We start from the raw sequence: 23,335 nt of genomic DNA on the forward strand, positions 1-23,335 counted from the left end.
GCCCCATAACAATCTACCTGGTTTCCTTCAGCCAAGTCTCTGCAGACTTCAGGCGGTCTAAAACTCACCCAGCAGTGTCTTTACACAAAGCCTTTAAACACCTGAACATTCAAGGGCCCTCAGCTACATGGTGATTCTCACCATTGTTTTCTAATTCCTCCGAGCTCAGCCCCACTTGTCTTTTCCATCCAAGATCTCTGTGCAGTTTTCATTTTGAGCAACCACCAAATGTAGCTTCATACCTTCGGATGCCAAGGCCCTAAGCCCTGCAATTCTCCCCTAACCTTTCTCACTCACTACATTCCTTTCCTCTTTCAAATTGTTCCTTCAAACTAATACCTTCCATCGACTTATTGGTTGCCTGCCCTGATATATCTCCATAGGCCCATGTCAGTTGTTAACATTTCTCTGATGGATTGGATTTTTAAAATTATAAAGACTGTACTGTATGAATGTAATTGTTGTAATATTGGTATCTGGGGGTAAAGCCACAATTCAGCCAACACGTGAACTATTTCTCCTGAACACCTATCTCTGTAATTGTTTGCAAAATAGCTGCCTTTGTTCCTTAAGTACCTCCTGCAGGCTCTTCCCTCCACCTTTGCCCTCTATCTTCTTCCAAACTACACTTCCCCTTTGCTCATTATTTAGACGCTGTTTTCAGTACATTTTGTATGCATGTGGATTTGCTTCAGTAACTAATTTGCATTTCATCAAACAACTGGTATTAAACATGGGTTCTTTTCTTCCCCAGTAAATTTCCACAATGAGGTGTCTCTGGAAGTCCCCACAACACATAGTTCTTCTGCTTCTTCTATGTGGACAAGCACAATGCAGTAAGTTCATCCTTGTGACATGTTGCGGTGGTTCAGATTCCACTATGCAGTGGGGGCAGTTTGAGGAGGCTTTTGTGAGACAATCAAGAGCATTTATTACACCAATATTACCTCAAAGTTTGTGTGGGAGTCTCCAGTGGATCAGCAAGTAAGAAATTGGTTATAAGTATCAGGCCTTTGCCATTTCTTAAAGGGCAATAAGCAAGATGGTGTTCAGCCAAAATTGAGTCACCCTGATATTCAGGCTCCGATTACCTATTCTCTTTGACAGGTCAGATTATATTTCCCTTATTCTGTTATGATTTAATAAAACTAAAGGCTTCTCATCGACCTAAATTATGCTTTTCAAAAAAAGCCAAAAGTGAACAAAATGATAAAACTTACATTGACACTCCATTGAAACCTCCTCGTTGAATCAGTAAAGACACAAAAAAAAGTGTTTGTTTTTTACAATATACACAGAAATAACCGGATTGTTTTATGTTGTTCTATATATGAATGACACGGTAGCCTAGTAGCACAACGCTTTACAGTACCAGTGACCTGGGTTCAATTCCTGTCGCTGCCTATAAGAAATTTGTACGTTCTCCCAGTGACCGCATGGGCTTTCCTCTGGTCTCCTGGTTTCTGCCCACAGTCCAAAGACGTACTGGCTGGTAGATTAACTGAGCATTGTCAATTGTCTAGGATTAAATTGGGTGACTACTGGGCGGCATGGCTCAAAGGGCTGGGAGGGCCTATTCCATGCTGTGTCCCAATAATCAAATAAACACACAATCCAATATCTTTCAATTAAATTTCAGCTGTGACTTTCTCCCAGATGTCAGGTTTTCTGTTTATTCAATTCTTGGGACATCTAAACATCTTTCACTTGAGAGATCTGCCCATCCTTAATTGCCCCTTGAGAGGTGGTGCTCAGCCACATCCTTGAAGTATCAGAGTCCATCTGGCAAAGGTGCTCCTATAATGGAGTTCAAAGATTTAGAGTCAGCATTTTCAAGGGTTTGCCATTTGAAGTCAGGATGCTGCGTGTCAGGGAGGGAACCTACAGGTCATGGTGCTCCAAATGGCTGAAGCCCTTGTCCTTCCTGGCAGTTGAACGTGACGATTTAGGGGTATGGTCAGAGTAGAATATTTGGTGGATGCTACATACAGTACTGCAGTTATTGGTGGCAATAAATATTTAGACGGTTGATGGAGGGGCAATCAGGTGGGTGACATCGAACTTGATGACATCAAGCTTTTTGAGTGTTGTTGGAGCCACACTCATGAAGATCAGTCATACTCTTGACATGCCTTGTAGATTGTGGAAAAACTGTGGGGTGTCAAGAGCAGAGTCACTCAGCCCCTGACCTGCTCTTGTAACCACAGCATTTATGTGGACGGTCAGTGGTAGTGTTCTGGATTTTGATTATGGTGATTTAGTGATGCTAATACTTTATATGTGGTTAGATTCTCTTTTGTTCGAGGTAGTCATTGGTATTATTGAGATGCAAATATTACTTACCACTTACCAGTCTGTGCCTGAACATTACCGAGGTCTTAGTGCATGAAGGAGTTGATTTATTTGCTGAAGGGTTATGAAAACAAACTGAACATTGTGCAATAAGAATGAACATTTCTAATTCTTTCCTCTTATGAAACAGTCAGATACCTGGGACGAGGAAACAGCCACGAGGAACTACTGTAGTGAAGTGCTGTGGGTGGTGATGTTCAAACCTCTGTGCTACTTCAGAGCAGACTGTTGCATTCCAAAATTGTTACTGGCACCTCTGGCATGCCAAGTTCATAGAGGCTGTTGGGTTTGTGCAGTGGCATTAATTAGCAAATCATCAGTCACCATTTCTGACTTTTTGCTGATGTACTCAGTTCTTCCCAATCCCCATAGTCATCAACCAAACCCATCCTCCATTATTTTCCAGATCACTCCTGCCCTCCCTCAAATTTAACTGAATGCCTGCATCATTATAATGGGAGATGAGGATCATACATAGGCTTTGACAGGGTTAGGATGGTAGGTCCCTCTCCTGAAGGGAATTTGTGAACCATTTGAATTCTTTTTGATTCTCTGTGGTGTCATCCTTTAAGTCAACTTCAGTCCAAAGTATAAAATATTGCAGATGCTGAAAATCTGAAATCAAAACAGAAAATGCAGGAAATGCTCGGCAGGTCTGGCAGTATCTGTGGAGAGTGAATCAAAGTTGACATTACACAGGAACAAAATCAGCTCTTTTTGAACTTTTATCATTAGTACTCCAAGAATCTGCTTTCACCAGGACACAGGGCATGTTGTCCTTTCTCAAATGCCATGGGTTCTGTTTTATTATTTAAAGTTGAGGTGATGAAATCTAACATGGGAAGGCAGTCAATGAAAGACACAGACTTCTTTTGGGAAGTGGGGCAGTGGTGAAATATATGTTTAACTTCGGAGGATTTCCTTGTTGAAACAGATACTTCCCGAAACAGAGGCCACTCAATCCAGAGATATAAAACAATCGTCTTTGCTGGCTGGGTTAATGTTGATGAATCCATTTAAATATTTACTTTAATCATGAATTTCTATGCAAAACTGCATTGATGATTCTTCCTTTAAGTTCACTCTTTAGAAGTCCGTGCTTCCGGTGATCAAATCTGCACCTGGAATCAGTCCATGCTTTCTGGCTACTCTTCACAGTGGCCATGTTTCCCTTTGCAAGTGCACTGAGTTACGTGGGCTTAGTAGGTCTGAGATGGGGCAGGGCCACTTGATTCAAATTGCCATTAGTTTTAGGAGGGAGACCGGAAACAGCAGATAAGATGTTCTGGCTATCCCCCAACAACACTGTACAGCTCCTTGCAAATTCTGTTCAGAAATTAACTGGCAAACCTGTCACTGTTATCAAATTATGTGGATGTCTTTGACATTCCAGACATAACAAAGATATTGAAGTATTTCAACAATTGTGTTTAAAAAAGAATAAAATACAGTGGATTCCAGTTAATTGGGTCAAAGGTTAATCAGGGCAGCCTCTTATTTGGGACCACTCTTAAAGAACAAAAACAAATTGAGAAAACAGCCGGGATTCCCTTCATTTATTTGGGACACTATGCTGCTTAATTGGGACAGAAGATTGTTGCTAAACAATTTCGATCTAGCGTCAGTTTTGTCAACTTGTGTGGCTGTTAGGTTTACACAATGCTTAGAGAGAAGAGTTTTAAAATAGTGTCAGTTGCATATCTTTGTGTTCATCGAGAACTGATAGTTGGTGAAAAATCAGCAGTTAGACATTTCGGAACGGTTTTGCTCATTGCTGTTTCAAGTATTTAGGCTTGGAGATGCTAGAAACAGCCATGGGTGAAAATGAATTGATTTCACTACTTCAACAAGTTAGGAACTACAAAGAACTTGAAAGTATTGACAATCATCTTGAATATTACAATGAAAATAAAGAGTTGGAGGATGCAATTGTTGAAAGTATTGTATGAAGGCTGTCCATTATCTGCACTACTTTTGTTCATTTACAGTCAACCAAGAGAACACAGCCACGTACACTGGTTGGATTCCTCTATCAATAACTATTAGGGACTAAAACACAATTTTATAGTACTGTAGTAGTATTGGTAGTGTCCAATCATAAACAAGAAAAAATCTGCAGATGCTGGAAATCCAAGCAACACACAGTAAATGCGGGAGGAACTCAGCAGGTCAGGCAGCATCTATGGAAAAGTGTACAATCAATATTTCGGGCCAAGACCCTTCATCAGCCCAAAACATCAGCTGTACTCTTTTCCATAGATGCTGCCTGGCCTGCTGAGTTCCTCCAGCATTTTGTGTGTGTTGCTTGGTAGTGTCTAAATTAACTGGGATCTACATAGACAAATTTATTGATTTCTGTGGTGAATATATATCATGACTGAAAATCCATTGCCCCCTTTGACACTAAATTCCAAAGATTCACCATCCAGATTTCCAAGAAATTCCTTCACTTCTCAGTCCAGTGTGGCTGACTGTCTAAGTGAGTTCCCATCCTTGTCACTCCAGCTTTGGAAAACACCATTCCCACACCAACCTTGTCAAGTCCCACATTTCGTAGGTTTCAATCACCTCTCATTCTTATAAACGCATGAGTAGTCTATCTCCTCCCAATATGACAAGCTGGACACTCCAGAGATCAATCTTGCTTGTTATTAAAGCTGTGTTTTTTAAAAAATATACCCAATCTTTGTTTCCAACTGAAGTGATTGAATGCAAAGATTTAAAAAATCAACTTTAAAATTTAGTCAGATCAGTAGAGTTCAGAATTTTCAAAGGTCAGCCATTTGGTGAGAAGGAAAACAATTGAATATCTCTTTCAGAGAAGAGATGAACCAAACTACCTCATTTTCTGCTGTAAAATTCAATGTTATCACTACTAAAAGTGTCCAGATGCACAGATGTGAATGATGAAGCCAATAGGAGCACAGCTGGGAATGGACACTGTGCTCAGGACCAAAATGGTCCAACAGCAGTAGCTATAATTGTGAATGGTTCTGCATTTAGAGGAGTCACATAGTGCTGACTCATGAATCCAGTATCATAGTTCACATGTTGACTGAAAAAGAAGTTAATTTTTTTCCAGACAATTCTAATTTCCAGCAACTTGGGTTTTATTCACATGATTTGTAAAGGTCATTGAGTGTGATTTAGCCGTAATGCAAAGGCATAAATGGCATGTGCTGCCTAATGATGTGCAAGTTTTGGTACGTTGACTGAAGCAAGACCATCATATCAACAGCACAGTCATGCAACACAGTGTCTTACTGGTATTTGTGGTATTGGTTGAGGGAGGAAGCTGTATGATTAAACTTATTCAGAAGGGAAATGGGAAGTAAAATCCACTAATAACTATTGTTTCTGTCTTCTAAGCTACAATTTGTGACAGTCTAGTCTGTGTCACTGACTACAAAGATTACATAACATGTACCTGGAGAGTTGACGCATCACGGAAGCCTGATGTTTCATATAAACTAAGTGCAAAAACGTAAGTATTGAATCGTTAAAATAATCAATCTTATCTTTGTTGATGTGTCTCAGTGTGAAACAGGGCCAAACGCAAACGGGAAACAAACCATACACATCGAGTACCCTGTTCTTATATCACTTGCTACTGCCTCAATCCATTCTCTTGTTGATATACTGTTAATTCCTTGCATCATTTGTACTTACAAAGCTCGCTGCGACATCACTCGACAAGACATTACTTACTGTGACATCACTCACTGTTGAATTGTGAGAAGTCTAGGGCCCCTTATCAAAGAAAGGATGTGTTGGTTTGGAGAGGGTGCAGGGGAGGTTCACAAGAATTATCCTGGGAATGAAAGGGCTAACATACGAGGAGAGTTTATTGGCCCTGGCCCTGTATCTGCTGGAGTTTAGAAGAATGAAGAGGGATCTCATTGAAATCTAATGAATATCAAAGGGCCTAGGTAGAGTGGACATGGAGAGGAATTTTCCAATAGTAGGAGAGCCTAGCACCACTAGACTCTCACAGCCACAGAATAATAGGACGTCCTTTTAGAACAGAGGAGATTTTAGCCAGAGAGAGGTGAGTCTGTGGAATTCATTGCCACAGAGGGCTGTGGAGGCCAAGTCATTGGGTACATTTAAAGTGGAAGTTGATAGGTTCTTGATTAATAAGGGCATCAAAAGTTACGAGGAGAAGTCAGAAGGCAGGAGAATGGGATTGAGAGGGATAATAAATCAGCCCTGATGAGCAGACTCGATGGGCTGAATGGTCTAATCCTGCTCCTGTGTCTTATGATCTTGCAACCTTATGGACTTACTCATTGTTCCATCCTTCAACTGCGCATCACCTTGTGATGCATCGTGTTGCTGTGGCATCACTTGCATTTATACCTGTAGGATGTTCCAACTTGCCATCGTCTCACTTGCATTTGCATCACACATATTCGTTTCATCCATGGTCCTGTCACTCTTCCACATCGTTGGTGCTTGCACGTTCCATTGAGAAATCACAAACCACTGTGCACAGTTCACCTCCTCGCTTCATTGTGGAAAGCATGAGGAAGTGTTAGAGGAGATTTACCAAGATGCTGCCTGGATTAGAGAGCATACCTTATGAGGATAGGTTGAGTGTGCCAGGGCTTTTCTCTTTGCAGTGAAGGAGGTTGAGAGATGACTTGATAGAGGTGTACAAGGTGATAAGAGATATAGGTTGAGTGGACAGCTAGAAACTTTTGCTCAGGGTGGAAATGGGATAATTTTAAGGTGATTGTTGGAAAGTATTGGGGGGATGTCAGAGGCAAGTTTTTACACAGAGGGTGGTGAGTGCATGGAATGTCCTCCCAGGGGTGATGGGAGAGGCAGATACATTAGGGGTATTTAAGAAACTCTAAGGTAGTCACATGGATGATAGAAAAATGGAAGGCTACGTAGGAGGGAAGGGTTAGATTGATCTTGAAGTAGGTTCAAAGGGTGGCACATCAATGTGGGCCAAAGGGCCTGTGCTGTGCTGTAGTGTTCTATGCTCATGCCCTATTGCTTCACTCACTAAAATGTCACTGTTGTATCTCCTGATGTTGTAGCAGGAGGTCAGGATCACAGTTTTCAGGTCCGGGGAAATAATCTTTTATTTGTTTAAGTGAGATAGATGGAGAGGGACACCAGTTTGAGAGACAGATAGACCAAAAAGAGGAGACATCCAATGTAGAAGGACATCAAAAAGGCAAGCACTTTCATGTACATAACAATCTTAAAGCAGCAAGCCAACCTATGGGCAGTCACGTTGAGGTCAAAAACCAGGACATCTGCATATGCTGGAAATCTAAAATAAAAACAGAGAATGCTGGAATCACTCAGCAGATCTGCAGAATCTGGAAATTTAGTGCTTCAGGTTAAAGCCTCTTGAAGGTCTTGTAGCTTGGTCAGAGATATATGCTTTATAGGCAAATGAAAAGAAAGTGGAAGGTGGAATGTGGTCCCAGAGTTTTGGTTTTGATACCTCCAGCATTTTCTCCAGTGAAATGTTCAAGTCAGAATTGGGGGAATATTGAGGTACTGGAATGTTGTAGGATTAGAGTAGATTGCAGACTACAGACTACAGAATTGGAGGAGCATTGAGATACTGGAATGTAGGATTAGAATAGACTGCAGACTCCAGAATTAGACTACAGAATTGGAGGAGCATTGAGACTGGAATGTTGTAGGATTGGAGTAGACTACAGAGAAAGGGAATGGTGAGGCTAAGAGGAGATTTGTATAGCATTAATATGTATTGTAATCTGGCGGGTGGTGTAGTGGCATCTGCACTGGACTTCGAGGCGAGTGATCCCAGATTCGAATCCGGATGGTTCCTTGCACATTTTTCATCTGTGCTGGGTTGAGCATTGAGTTAGCAACTCGTCCTTGTAAAGAAACAGACAAGTGCTAAAGAAAGGCAAGGTTGCTGCACGATACACCACAAGGCACAGAGAGGAACAGCAGCTACATATATTGTAACACGTACATGGAGGAACTCGGCAGGTCAGCTAGCACCTATGGAAAGGAATAAGCTGTCAATTTCTGTTCTCGCCGAACTGGATGCCATTGTAGATCAGCAAGCCCAGAGGTTCAAGTGAACAGGTACCAGTCAGGACATGGGATGCTGAGTTTTGGATTGTCTTAATTATGGAGACTAGGATCTTGAAGACTGTCTGAGCTGAGAAGGGCTTTGGCATTGAACAAGTGAGGCAGATCTAAATTAGGCAAACAACACATTGTTTAAACAACAACATAAATACAAGGTATGAAACTAAGCCTGGAGTCAGACATGACACTGAGGTTACAGACAGACTGGTTTGGCTTCCATCACCTGCCTGCTAGATGATGGAGTCATTACCTGGTGAAAGCAGTTTGTGACATGGACCGAAGATGATGGCTTCTGGAAATCTTGGAGTACTTCAGGACAGACAGCAAAGGTTGATGGGTCATTGGGTAGTCAGTAGTTCGATGAGAGTGGTGCTGTGGAAGCAGTTGGGAGGCCCATTTGGCAAGTTGGGTCTACAAGGGGCATGAGGGAAGACTGATACATACCACATGCTGGAGGAGCTCAGCAGGTCAGGCAGCATCTATGGATGGAAAGAACCAGTCGATATCTTGGGTTGAGACCCTTCTTGGGGATTCATGAAGGGTCTTATGCTGTAACGTCGATTGTTTCTTCCCATCCATAGATGCTGCCTGACCTGCCGAGCTCCTCCAGTGCATTGTGTTTATTGCTCTATATTTCCAGCATCTGCAGTACCTCATGTGTCTATGAGGGACGATTAGATGTAAACTTGAGTGAAAGGTGAGTTTAGGCTTAGAGAAACTGTTTAAAAAAAATTGCCCTAGTGAGCTAGGATAAAGGAGGGAAAGGACAGAAGAAGCAGACCATATCACAAGAGATGGTGGCAAAGAGCTCACTGCTTCCATTATTGAAGGTAACTGGAGAAAGTTGATGAAGAAAAGTCAGGTAGTAACTCTGCAGTCCAGCATTATGATACATAAAGCTGACAGAGACTCATTGGTGGTCAGTAAGGATGAAGCAGTTGAGAGGGGCTGTTTCAGATAAGTGGAAATGGGGCTGAATGAACAGAGAAACAGAATTATGAAGTGCGGGACAGACGCCTACAGCAATGGAAATAGTTGGCAGATAGCAGGGAGGCTGATCAGAGCCTCAGTCTACGAGCAGAGACAGAAGTGTCACGAATGGATGATCAAATGTAGCACAACGCCCCAGCCCTGTTGCGAATGCGTTTGTAGTTGTTGAGGGTGGTTAATGTGGTCTCTCTGCGATCTCAGGCAATATTTCAAATTCATTCTGCACAAAGGTAGTAGCGTGTGTGTGTGTGCGTGGTGCAGTGAGACATTGCTTGAGCCTTCTCATTCCATCAGGTATAAATAGATCAATAAAACTCACCCAGAAACCACTCTTCAATCAGGCGACATGGTGCAAATGAAGTGACATCATTAAATATTCCACTCACACTTTTGAGTGTGAAATACATAATTACTCATATTTTTTTAACCTTGTGTGGCCCTGGGGAATTCCAGTCTCTTGGATAATTGCTTTTAAAATGCTTTAATTCTCACTAATTAGATCTTCTGGTTAATTAGCAACATTTTTTGAGAATCAGGATTATTTTCATATTGAAGTAATAAAAGAAACCTGTAAAATACTTCAGACCCATTTTCCTTGTGTAAGATTCATCTCTTTTTATCATTTTAGAATGCTTCCATATTTTTGAAGTTTATCGCAGCAGAATTCACTGCAGTGTGTTTGTCTGCTGCGCAGCCTTGGGCCCTAGAAGACTGCATTCATCCCTGAGCTTATACATTAAGAGTTCAAGTTCTATTGCACAGTTTTGAACCTAAAAAATCTGTCCAGAACATTTTAAAATGTTGTTTCGTTATTTCCTAACACTGTTTAAAAACAAGCTCTGCTTGGGCTTCCATCTAGGCACAGGTATCAATTATAACCGACATTTTGATGACAAACTCTGCCATCTTCATTAGGGATGATGCCTGGGGATGTCTAGACCGGTGGTATTTATACCCCATCGTCCATCCGTCCTCATCCAATCAGGTTTCCACTGTCCCATCTTATTTACAATCACATTCCAAATGAATTTTTAACAAAGACGAGGGTCTCACTCTAAGTAAGAACTGGAATTCGATTGCAAATATGGTGGAACAGCGGAAACCTGATTGGATGAAAACTAATCAATCAGGAGGGACGGACAGCAGGGGTATAAATACCACCAGACTAGACATGCCCAGGCATTGTCCCTGACAAAGATGGCCGAGTTTGTCATCGAAACACCGTGTATAATCGATATCTGTACCCGGCTGGAAGCCCAAGAAGAGTTTATTCGTCATTTACGTCGGGAAAGCACTCGGTCCTTCTTCCACATTTAAAAAGTTTTTCAAAGGTGGTGAAATTCCGAGGATGGTGTTATTGGAAGAGTAGTGTTGTCTGATTTCCATCTGCAGCACCACAATGTTACGAGGACAGCAGGTATTGCTGGTTAACTTTTCCCAGGCCACTTGTACTTAGACAAAGAGCAGAGGGATCAGCAGCTATCCCTTTATAGCACAAGCATGCAAAAATACTTCTACACTTCCACTTCCCTGAGCTTAGTGTTAGGTCTAGAGCGTGGTAGTTGCAGGAGAACGTTCAATGGAGCAAGGAAGGGTCAGCCTTGAGTATGGAAGGAATATGAACTTAGATTTATTAATGATTGCCCATTGAACTAGTGGTCAGTTTGAGTTGTCGGTATTAGTCATCTTGTGAGTGTGCAACTCTTGTCATTACTTGAGCGGTGTGGTTGAAAATTTTGCTGGAACTAGTTTTGAGCATTGTTTTTATGTGGGTGGGTGGATCCTGGAGGAAAAAACAGCACAAGAAAATGCAACACCCTGCACCCTGATATTTTGGTGTTCATGGTCCCTGAATCGTGAGTAATATATTAAAATGTTTAAAAAAACCCCCACAGGAAACAGCAATTTACAATGGAGTCCAAGAGCCAGTGATTCAACACTTCAACCGTCAGGAAATTAAGTTTTTAATTGGGGTGTGCAAAGCAGCAAATGTTTTAATGACAAGTTGAATGTAAATGCTTAGCTTAACTGTGAAGTGAAAATAAAGAGTCTTGGCATGCTGCCCAAGACTAGTGGAACATGCTTTATCTGTCAGGATGGTGAAGAGCTATGTTCCCCTGGGTCGATTGTCTTTTTTAGTCTGTATTAATGACTTAGATGTAGGGGTGCAAACAGGAGAAAGTCTGCAGACGCTGGAAATCCAATGTATCACACACAAAATGCTGGAGGAATGTGGCAGGTCAGGCAGCGTCTATGGGAAAAAGTAAACAGTCGACATTTCAGGCCAAGACCCTTCTTCAAGACTGAGAAGGAAGGGGGAAGATGCCAGGATAAAAGGGTGGGGAGGGGGAGGAAAGAGGTTAGTAGAAGGTGATAGCTGAAACCAGGTGGATGGGGAAGGCCAAGGGCTGGAGAAGAAAGAACTTGATAGGAAAGGAGAGTGGACAATAGAAGAAAAGGAAGGAGGAGGGAAAAGTGTTAAGCATGTGAGAAGTGAAAGGTCAGAGTGGGGGTGGGAAGGGTGAAGTTTGTTCACCAGAAGGAGAAATCAATGTTCATGCCATCAGTTTGGAAAGCGACCTAGACAGAATATAAAGTGTTGCTCCTCCATCCTGAGGGTGGCCTCATCTTGGCACAAGAGGGGGCCATGAGCTGACACATCAGAATGGGAATGGGAGTTTAAATGTTTGGCCACCAGGAAGCCCTCCTTGTGGCCGATGGTGCAGAGGTGCTTGATGAAGCTGTTTCCAATTTCAAAATTCACAGCTGACACAAAATTTGGCAGTTTTGCTAACTGTATCTAGTCACAGCATAGAAGCAGGCCCATTGGCACATTGTGTCTGCTCTAGCCATTAAGAACATATTTTTTACACTGAGTTCAACCACTTTATTGTTCCCACTTCCCCATCAATTGCCCCATAAATTCTACCACTTACCTGCATCACTTATAATGGCCAGTTAACCGACACAACTACATGTTCTTGGGATGTGGGAGGAAGCTGGAACGCCTGGAATGGGAGAACATGGCAGAACATGCAAACACAATGCAGACAGCATTGGAGGTTAGGTTTGGACCCAGATCACTGAGAGTGTGGGACAGAAACTCTAATGACCTGCTTCACTCTGTCTCCCAGAGAATAGTGATGGACCATGTAACCTACTCTAGAAACTGCCTAGAATTCCCCTGCTGCATAGCCCTCTATTTTTCTAAGCTCCATGTACCTATCCAAGAGTCTCTTAAAAGACCCTATTGTATCCGACTCCACCACCGTCACTGGCAGTCCATTCCACGCACTCACCACTCTGTGTGAAAAATGCACCTCTGACATCCCCTCAGTACTCATTTCCAAGCACCTTAAAACTAAGCCCCCTTGTATTAGCCATTTCAGCCCTGGGAAAATCCTCTGGCTATCCACATGAACAATGCCTCTTATCATTTTATATGCCTCTATCAGGTCACCTCTCATCCTCCTTTGCTCCAAGGAGAAAAGGCCAAGTTCACTCACCTATTCTCATAAGGCACACTCTCCAATCCAGGCAACATCCTTGTAAATCTCCTCTGCACTCTCTCTATAGTATCCACATCCTTCCTGGAGTGAGGTGACCAGAACTGAACACAGTAGTCCAAGTGGGGTCTAACTAAGGTCTTATTTAGCTGTAACATTACCACATGGCTCTTGAACTCAATCCCACGGGTTGATAAAGGCCTACACACCATACGCCTTCTTAAAACACTGTTAACCTGTGTGGCAGCTTTGAACGTCCTATGGACACGGACTCCAAGATCTCTCTGATCCTCCACACTGTCAAGAGTCTTAGCATTAATATTGCATTCTGTCTTCAAATTTGACCTACCAGAATGAACCATTTCATACTTAACTCCCACTTAAGTTGAATGTAGAAAAATATGGTAGGAAGAATGAAGAGAGACAATATAGAATAACGTGTTGCAGGAGCAGAGGCTTTTCAGAGTATGTGAACACAAATCAGTGAAAGTGGCAGGGCAGGTTAAAAGGTGATTGAAAGAAAATACACAAATGGAGGAATGAAGTATAAAAGCAGGGAATAGGTGCCGACCTTTTATAAAACACTGGGTGGACTTCAGCTACAGTATTGTGCTAAATTCTGATTTTCGTGTTACAAAAACAATATGAAGGAGAGGGTCTTGAGAAGATGTATGCATATGGTGGTTGAGATAAAGGATTGCAATTATAAGGAGAGATTAAAGGGTGTGAGTCTGTTTCCTTTGGAGAAGAGTAGGCTAAGGAGAGGTTTGACTTAAATACATAAAATGGTGAGGGTCTGGACAGGATGAGTTGTGGGAGGTTCCAGGACTAGAATTCAGAGGAACAAAATAAAGGAGAAAAAAATTAAAACTGAAGATAGAAAATAATTTTGGAACCTGGAATGCGCTGGCACCAAATATGGTGGAGGTAGATCACTGAGTCCTTCAGGAGGGAATTGAATAAATACTCGGAGAACTCCAGCAGATTATACAAGTATGAGTTTCCTCTCATGGTAATTCTTCTCAATACTATAATTTTCTTCAAGATGTTCTGTTATTTCATCTTCCTTCATAAATCCCATCAGTCTGTCTGAATGATGGTTGTTTGAATCACAAGAGATTCTGGAGATGCTGGAAATCCAGAATAACACACACAAAAATGCTGGAGGAACAGCAGCCAGCCAGCATCTATGGCGAGGAATGAAGAGTCGACATTTTGAGCTGAGACCCTTCATCAGGCCTAATCTTGACCGACCTGCTGGGCTCCTCCAGCACTTAGTGAGGTTGTTGGTAGCTTTTTTTCTTATTTCTTCCTTTCTTCAATCATGAGGTCACAGTTACTTCTCTTCAATCCGTGGAAACAATTCCAGGATCTATAGCACTTTGGAAGATGACAATCGGAGCATTCGCTATCCCGGAAGCCACTTCTTTTAAAATTGCAGGCTGTAATTCCTTGGCATTTAACAGCGTACATGCTCACCAAGTTCTCTAGTGCGATAATTTTTAATATTTAGTTTGTTCAGTTCCTCATTCTCACCCTTGATTCTTCCATAGATTCTGTAAGTTTTGTGTATCATCAAGTCAGACATAATGTAATTGCTGAATTTCTCTGCCATTTTGGGATTTCCCATAACCAAGATGAAGCTCAACCTGAAACGCTGGCTGTCCATTTTCCCCCAGACCTTGCTGACCTTTTGGGTTCCTCCAACTGTCTGTTTCTTTGCACGACGACTCTTTTATCCACCCAGTGTTACATCCTCAAAGAATTCGAACAGGCTGGTCATACGTGATTTATCTTTTATAGAAACTATTTTGATCATCTGATGAATTTCTAAACGCCCTGGTGTAGCCTTAATACCCGGGTTGCGATGCTGAGGGATGTTCGTGAGCTGATTGCTCCACGTCAGGAACATCTGTTTCCTACAGTGACCCCCATTATATCACTCTTCATAACCCTTTCATTTCTTTGAACATTTGGGGTTGGAGGACTGTGTGTGTGGAAGTGGGTGGGTGAGTGGGAGGGAGGAACCGGGGATTTTTGTTTTGCTATTGTTAGTTTGTTGCATGTTGTGTTCTTGTGCTGTTCTGCTGAGCTTTGTGGGCATGCTATGTTGGCGTTGGAATGTTTGGCGAGACTTAAAAGGCTCCCCCCCAGTGCATCCTTGGGTGTGTTGTAAGTAAAATAATCTGAATCTGAACATTTACCCAAACTCTACGAATAATTAAATTCATGGAATGTATTCTACATCCAGTCACACCACAAAAATTACATTTTATTATTACGGCTGTCTTGCAAAATGCTTCAGACATGTTTGAGAGAATTTCTGTAAAGTCTGATTTCCTTACGTCAGTCCATCCCTGACCCACGTAGCCCCTGTAACAGATTCCGGCAGTTTTCCAATGACAGGTGCCGAACCGATTTGTTCACGCTTTTCCTAATTCCTACCGTTTTTCATTCTTGAATGCTGGAGCAGTTCGCTAGGCTACTGCTGGAGTCCTGCCTACAGTGCTGGTCTCCACATTGTGGGAAAGCTGAGGTTGCATTGGAGGGTAAACAGAGGGCATTTATGAGGATAGCTCCAGCACAAGGAAGCCGTTGCTATGAGGAAAGTTTGACCAGAGGAGTGGAAAAGTCTGAAAGGATTGTGATACACAAAATTATGATCAGTGAGATGAGGCCATTTGTTTTTTCTCTCATTTAGAGGGTAGTAAGGTGTCTGAAACTAGCTGGTGGAAAAGATGGGAGAAGCAGGAATGCTCTCTTGATTAAACAGTACTGGGATGTGGATTTACAGAGCATTAAACTGCAAAGGTAGTTATCTATGATCCAGCAAATAGGAGCTGAAAGAGTCCCTACAATGTTAATTTTCAATGATTCTATGACAATTATAGAATAACAAGGTGTTACAAGGCTATCAAATTTTATAAAAGTCTGCCTTTCTAGTTTTGTGAAAAGTAAATTTTAGGTCATGATCTGTACTGACCGAGTGTCACACAGTCAGAGGGACAGTACTGAGAGAGTGTCACACAGTCAGAGGGACAGTACTGAGGGAGTGTCACACTGTCAGAGGGACAGTACTGAGGGAGTTTTACACTGTCAGAGGGACAGTACTGAGGGAGTGTCACACTGTCAGAGGGACAGTACTGAGGGAGTTTTACACTGTCAGAGGGACAGTACTGAGGGAGTGTCATACTGTCAGAGGGACAGTACTGAGGAATGGCACATTGAGGGAGGAGTTGGAAATGTTGACTGTTAGTGCAATTCCACAGATGCTGCCTGACCTCAGAATCAGAATCAGTTTTATTATCACTGGCATATGATGTGAAATTTGTTAACTTAGCAGCAGCAGTTCAATGCAATACATAATGTAGAAGAGAAAAAATAAAATAAAAATAATAATAATAAATAAACAAGTATATCGAATAGATTTAAAAAAACATGCAAAAAACAGAAAAACGGTAAATTAAAAAAGGTAAGTTAGTGTCCAAGTATTCAATGTCCATCTAGGAGTCGGACGGCAGAGGAGAAGGAGCTGTTCCTGAGTCGCCGTGTGTGTGCCTTCAGGATTCCTGCTGAGTTCCTTCAGCATTTTGTGTGTGTTGCTTCGGCTTTCCAGCGTCTACAGACTCTCTTGTGTTGACACCAGCTGTGGCATCTTGAACGTGCAGTATGGTTGCATCTATTTGTTAGATGAGGATTCTTTGCCTGGTCTGCTCTCAAACCGGCTCAAAGGATATGGTGACAAATTTTAAAATTGACACTTTGTATCTCTCAGAAATCACCAAACCTGAATATTGACTGACAGCTGCTTCTGGGTTCTCGTTTTGCCAGAGCTGGCTCCATGATAAATAGAGTTTGGAAGTTTGTGCTTCTCTGTCAGGCTGTTTGAGCCGGGCTGAAAGAAGCAATAGAGAACTCCCTTTAGCAGTTTGTTTTATAACCAGCACTGGAGATGAGCGTATCTGACAGACAGTTCTGGGTGGCAAACTGGCACCGAACCCTCGAGGATTCCTCTCCTCCTCCTGGAAGCAGCTGTGTCATTGTTACACCCTGTGGCCTGAGATACCTCTTTCTCTCTGCCTCAGTAAAGCAGCCAGCATAATCACAAACCCTACCCACTCTAGCCATCCTCTCTCCTATCAGATACCAAAGCCTGAAAGCACTTACCATGAGGCTCCTGAGCAGTTCTTACCCCGCTTTCCTAAGACTCTTGACCTCATAGTCTAGCTTGTTAGGGTCTTACGCCTTAGTATCGACCTGCACCGCATTTTCTCTGCAGCAGTAACACTTTATTCAGCATTCTGTCATTGTGTGACCCTGTACTCCCTCAATGCACTGTTGTAATGAATTGAACTCTATGAACCATACTCATGACAGGCTTCTCACTGTACCCCGGTACATCTGACTTGAATAAACCAATTCCAGTTCCAATTCCTGCAGAACGGTGAATATATATTTTATAGTGTGGAATGGGCTCGTTAGCAGATTCCTTTGGAATATCTGTAAAATCCCTACCAAACGGAGACACCTCTTTCTCCCTTATTAGAGAGAGAGAGAGAGGGAGAGCCTGTGGTATGTGGAATACTGGGTAAAACGTGAAGTCTTTGGGGTAACTGCAAGTCTGTGTCTTTGCTGTTGCTTTGCTCACGCTTGAGTGCTCGGTGGGGGGTGCCGATGCTTTGTTTTGGTGGTGGGGGGAGGGGGGATTGTTGCTTGCTGCCACTTAGGCGCGGGAGGGAGGGGAGCTGGGGGGGGGGAATCTTTGGGGATCTAACATTTAACTGTCATTCATTCTTTGGGAGAACTCCTCTGTTTTCGTAGATGGTTGTGAAGAAAAAGCATTTCAGGATGTATATTGTATACATTTTGCTGACATTAAATGTACCTTTGAAACCAGACATATGATATTTCTGCCATTTTCCACTTTAGGGATGGGTATAATTTATCCTGCAATCTGAATGCAACAGAATGTTCCAATGAGGGCAAAGCTTTTGCTGTGTGCCGCTGTCAACTCTACGAAGATGCAGGGATTACAAGTGAAAACTACACTATGACCATCACTTCGAAGAGCCGTGGAGCGGAGATCAGCAGTGCCAAGTGTCCTGACTTCGACACATCCGTAAACAGTGAGTGTCAAAATGCAGTGGCAAAAGAGTCAGACGAGGGAAAGGACGTTGTTAACCCCGCCCTGTCTAACAGGAACACCATGATGAGTCGAGTAAAGTTCCTCTTATATTGTCCAGACAAACACTTCCCTTGATCTGTCTTGTTTGCCACATTCTTCTCCTCTGTCCCTATCTGTCTTTCTCCTCTTCTTTACATCCTGTCCCCATTCTCCCTGTATATGTTAAGTTCAATTCTTATTGCCACAGTCTTTCTCTCTCGATCTTCCTGTTCTTCCCTTCTCTCCTCAGTTTCTCTCTTGGAAAGCATCCTATCCCGTTCCAGTTCCATTTCGATTGGCTTTAAGGTTCTTGAAACATTGGGAAAAGTACTCTTTTAAACCTCCTTCCTTTTCAGTTGGACAACTTCAACTCTGCAAAATCATTATCAAACCTCAACTTATTTCATACCACTCTCTCGTCAGACAGACATATCCTTTCTCAAATAGCCTGTGACTGGAATGGACCCTGTGAGCTTGAGTATTGTTGTCTATGTATTCACAGTTCAAACATCTAAACAAAATCTGTCTCTCCCCAGTTAAACCTATTGCACCATTCAACTTCACCGTCTCACACATCGCTCCATGTGAGGCTTACAACTTCACCTGGAAAATAGCCTATAATGAGCTGGATTACATTAACCAATTCGAATACCAGCTGAGGTACAGGAGGATGCAAGACAGCTGGGAGGTAGGACTACACCTTAACTTTTTTTGATATTCTGTGATGAAGGTCTCTCTTATGGAGCTTCTGTCCATTATGAATAAACTCTTCTCGGGCTTCCAGCCAGCTACAGGTATAGTTTTTTACATCACCTTGTAGCCATTCTGTAGGAACGTCATGCGCAATCGTCTTATTTCCTTGGGATACTGGAAGCCCGAGAATAATGTATTCATCAGCGAAGTCGGGAAAGCACAAGATCCTTTTTCACTCCTGTCCATTAAACCAGTACAACTACCTATCCCTATTATACTAAAAGTATTGAATATCTCAGACATAGGTTCCACATGCAATAACTCTTCATGGGGACAGCTCTGTGGCCACATTACAAACAATCTCTCTCTCTGGAGTCTAGTTCAGTAGATGGGAGAAGGATAACATGCAAACTGACAATCATTGCAGCATGATTTACAGACACTCTCTAGGAAGCAAGTCCCATAGCTGCTGACTCTAAGCAGAGAGCAGTTCCACCGAGGGTGATTGCCATTGGGGTGCAGTTGCTTCGACACTGTGTCCCACGACAGGAGAGGCTGATGGACATTAATTGCCATCAGATAATGAGTTACGTACTGTACACTGACTCTTACGGGAGTACAGTTCCGGAGAGCCTTCCGCTGTTTATATTGCTATGGATCGTAGTATTTACTGGGGCATATCTGCACATATACTGACTTTTACTGGGTGGGGAAGGAATGGGGAGCGAGCAGAGAATGGGATTACGTTCACTTTGTTCAATTACAATATCTGGTTCTTGGCCATTCGTATTTATCGTTCCAGTTTGGTGGTTCGCTACAGCCCCGAAGTGCGTGGTCCCGAAGGTATCTGGGAGGGAAGTTCTTGGATTTAGACCAAAGACGAAGGAAAAGTTCAAATTTCAAAGTAGATGTATTATGAAAGTACATATATATCACTGTATGCAACCCTGAGATTCATTTTCTTTTGGGCATGCTCAGTGAATCCTTAATAGAATAATAACCATAACAGAATCAATGAAAGACCGCACCTACTTGGGAGTTCAGCCAGTGTGCAAAGGACAACAAACTGTGCAAATACAAACAGAAAGAAGTAATAATAAAAAATAAATAAGCCACAAATATCGAGAACCTGAGATGAAGAGTCCTAGAAAGTGAGTCCATTGGTCGTGGGAACAGTTCAATGATGGGGTAAGTGAAGTTGAGTGAAGTTATCCTTTCTGGTTCAAGAGCCTGATGATTGAGGGGTAATAACTGTTCCTGAAGCTGGTGGTGTGAGCCCTGAGACTCTTGTGCCTTCTTCCTGACGACAGCAGAGAGAAGAGAGCATGGCATGGGTGGCGGGGGTCCCTGATGATGGATACTGCTTTCCAGTGACAATACTTCATACGATGTGCTCAGGGTTGGGGATGGCTTTACCTGTGATGGACTGGGCCATATCCACTACTTTTTGTAGGATTTTCTGTTCAAGGGCATTGGTGTTTTCATACCGGGTTGTGATGCAGTCAGTCAATATACTCTCCACTACACATCTGTAGAAGTTTGTCAAAGGTTCAGATAGTGACAGATGGTGTGTGGCTTGAGGGGGAACTTGCAGGTGGTGATGTTTAATCTGCTTTCTGTTCTTGTCACCTCTGATGATCAAGGTCAAAGGTTTGGGAGACACTGTCAGCAACATCCAGGAGAGGAAGTTATTATTGAATGCAACAGAGCCACTGTGCAACTGTTGGTGACAGTGCCAGTCAAACAAACGGCTTCCTACTTATTGGAGTTACAGCATACTTCTGAGTTCTATCTCAGAATGAGTCACTCCTGGCTGGAATCCAGCCTCTGTAACCAGAGTATTCGTATACTGTTCAGTTTCTAGTTGAGGATGACCCTGAAGATACAGTCATGGCAGTGCAATTGAATATGGGAGGTGATCAGGCAGGGAGAAAAGGCCTCACCAAAGCTTCTGTTGGCAAAGTGCTGAGACAATAATCAAAGAGAAATTAACTACTTATATTTAATCAAACCTGGTCTGCATGAATGTATAAAAGGTAAATCATGTTTGACATATGTTCTTAAATTCTTTGAGGATGTTACAGAGAGAATTGATAGAAGAGAGCTCTTAGATATTCGCTGACATTTCTACAAGGCATTTGACAAGGTGCCCACATTCTGGGGAAAGAATTAAAGATGAGGGTATTTTTCTTTAGAGGATTGTGAATCTTTTGAGCTTTCTACCTCAGAGGGATGTGGAGGTGGATTCATTCGGTATGTTCAATACTGAGATCTTCACTTCATAGAGGATTTGTGCTGAACCAGCAGGAAAGTAGAACTGAGGATATAGCTCAACTAGAGTCTTATTGAATGGTGGAACACAGGGCCTTCTGTCACTATTCCTTATCTTATTTTTTATTTTTATCTATCTATCTATCTATCTATCCATCTGTCTATCGGGTCTATCTGGCTATCTATCTATCCATCCATCTGTCTGTCTATCAATCTATCCGCTATCCATCCATCCATCTATCTATCTATCTATCTATCTATACATCTATCTATCTATACATCTCCATCTATCTATCCATCCATCCATCTATCTGTCTGTCTACCTATCTACCTGTCTGTCTCTCTGTCTATCTGTCTGTCTGTCTGTCTATCATTCTATCTATCCATCTATCTATCTATCCATCTGTCTGTCTATCTATCTATCCGTCTATCTATCGATCTATCTATGGAGAAACAGTGTGGAATGGGCTCTCCTGGCCCTTCGAGCTGCGATGCCCAGTAATCCTACTGATTTAGCCCCAGCCTAATCACGGGACAATTTACAATGGCCAATTAATCCAACTGTGGGACGAAACCTCAGCACCCAGACATTCCATAGGCGGGATGTACAGACATGAACTCCGAACTCCGACATCCCTGGTGTCCTGTGTTAGTTCTGTGTTCTTATGCTGGAAACTCTCAGTGAGTCAGGCAAGATCTGGAAAGATGAGGGTTAACATTTCAACTCAATAATCTTTCATCAGATCTAATCGCCGTTAGTAAGGCTTGGGTGAAGGGCAAGACACTGGAGCAAGCATGAAGTAAGAGGGTGAGCCTGAATTAGAACCACAGGGGGAATTTTCAACGCTCAGTGAGCATCATCTTCTGCCTTGCCCAGAGTTCCCCTTGGTATTTGAAGTGTTGTCTTCATAATCACATCAGGCCCATGGTGCTGGCATCTCAAGTGGGACTCAATCACAAACAAGAGAAAATCTGCAGATGCTGGAAATCCAAGCAACATACACAAGATGTTGGAGGAACTCAGCAGGCAAGGCAGACTATGGAAAAGAGATGAAAGGTCCAGCACAAGGGTCTTGGCCCAAAACGTTGACTGTCCTCTTTTCCAGGATGTTGTTTGGCCAGCTGAGTTCCTCCAGCATTTTCTGTGTTTCTCAAGTGCAACTGTTGTCCTACCGCGCCCTCTGGTGGTAGCTTTGGGTATTTCTCATTTTACCCTCCCTCCCTAAATCTTGGGCTAGATCCACAGGAAGATGGTATCATAATCTCCTTCCCCCTGTAAAAATAAAAAAAGACAAAGTGATGTAAATATAGAGATAGTTTGTTAGATATTGAGGGGAATTCTGGTCAGAACAGAGGATGATATTGGACTGAATGCTGAGAGAGAGATACCCCTGTGCTTTAATTCAGACATGCACTTTTGACCAAAGGTCTTGGAACTAGCATCAGAAAGTTGACTAGTTTCTACCAGGGTTCCAGCCTCAGATCTGGGGTCAAAGATGATATGCCAGCCTAAAAGCAAGTTATGGCTGAGCTGGAGTTGGATATTAGATATTTCATCTGAAAGACAACTCCATATCTCCTCTCTCTCTGACGGCACAATGCTGCCACAGTAACACAAGCTCAAAATGTTGCAGATTTTGGACATCAGCGGGAAAAGTTCTTGAATGTGCTGGAAGTACTCAGCAGGCAAAGAGACAGAAAGAGAGCTAAAGCTTCAGGTGGATGAGAACTGGGAATGGTTAGAGTTAAAACAGGTTTTCAGTTGCAAAGAAAGGCTGGGGGAGAGAGAAGAGAACAAAAAGGAAAGGTGCAGAGCTCGTGTTGAATGCTGAAGGGTGTATTTCCCCTTATCAGATGGGACAGTGCTCTTCAGGTTTACACTGAACCTTGCAAACATGGAAGAGAGGTCAATGTGGGGGTAGATGGGGAATTAAAGTGATAGGCAGGTGGAAGCTCATGGGTCATCATTGTAGACTGAACAGGGATGTTTTGAAAAGAGGGTGGAATCATCTCTGCTTGGTTCCCCAATATAGTGGAGACCAGACTACGCCCCTCGATTGCAGAACACTAAACTGAAACGGCTGGGGTAAAGGAGCAGGTTTTGCATGGTGCTGAGAAAAGGTAGTGGCACTGTTGGAGGCAGGTGAGTGGTCTTGAGTGTCCAGGAGGGATCGAACATTCCCAGAAAGACTGGTCACTGGGATGAGCATAAGGGATGCTCCCTCTAGTGGCTGTTGAGGTACTGTCCCAGACATCACACTGAATCTAT

The 23,335-nt window shown here is 42.6% G+C and overlaps 1 protein-coding gene across 4 annotated transcripts in view; it reads left to right on the plus strand.

Moving 5' to 3' along the window:
• Nucleotides 1-23,335, plus strand: part of LOC140735621 (interleukin-21 receptor-like) — a 166,902-nt gene that overhangs the window by 60,345 nt on the left and 83,222 nt on the right. For all 4 annotated transcript variants that reach the window (XM_073060873.1, XM_073060876.1, XM_073060874.1 and 1 more), the window contains 4 exons: nucleotides 755-836; nucleotides 5,722-5,836; nucleotides 17,868-18,064; nucleotides 18,639-18,790. In XM_073060873.1, the coding sequence (XP_072916974.1) occupies nucleotides 767-836; nucleotides 5,722-5,836; nucleotides 17,868-18,064; nucleotides 18,639-18,790 (534 nt within the window). In that variant the 5' untranslated portion in view covers nucleotides 755-766. The remainder of the gene's footprint in view (nucleotides 1-754; nucleotides 837-5,721; nucleotides 5,837-17,867; nucleotides 18,065-18,638; nucleotides 18,791-23,335) is intronic.

This window comes from Hemitrygon akajei, chromosome 11, assembly GCF_048418815.1.
Source record: "Hemitrygon akajei chromosome 11, sHemAka1.3, whole genome shotgun sequence".
Taxonomy (NCBI): Eukaryota; Metazoa; Chordata; class Chondrichthyes; order Myliobatiformes; family Dasyatidae; genus Hemitrygon; species Hemitrygon akajei.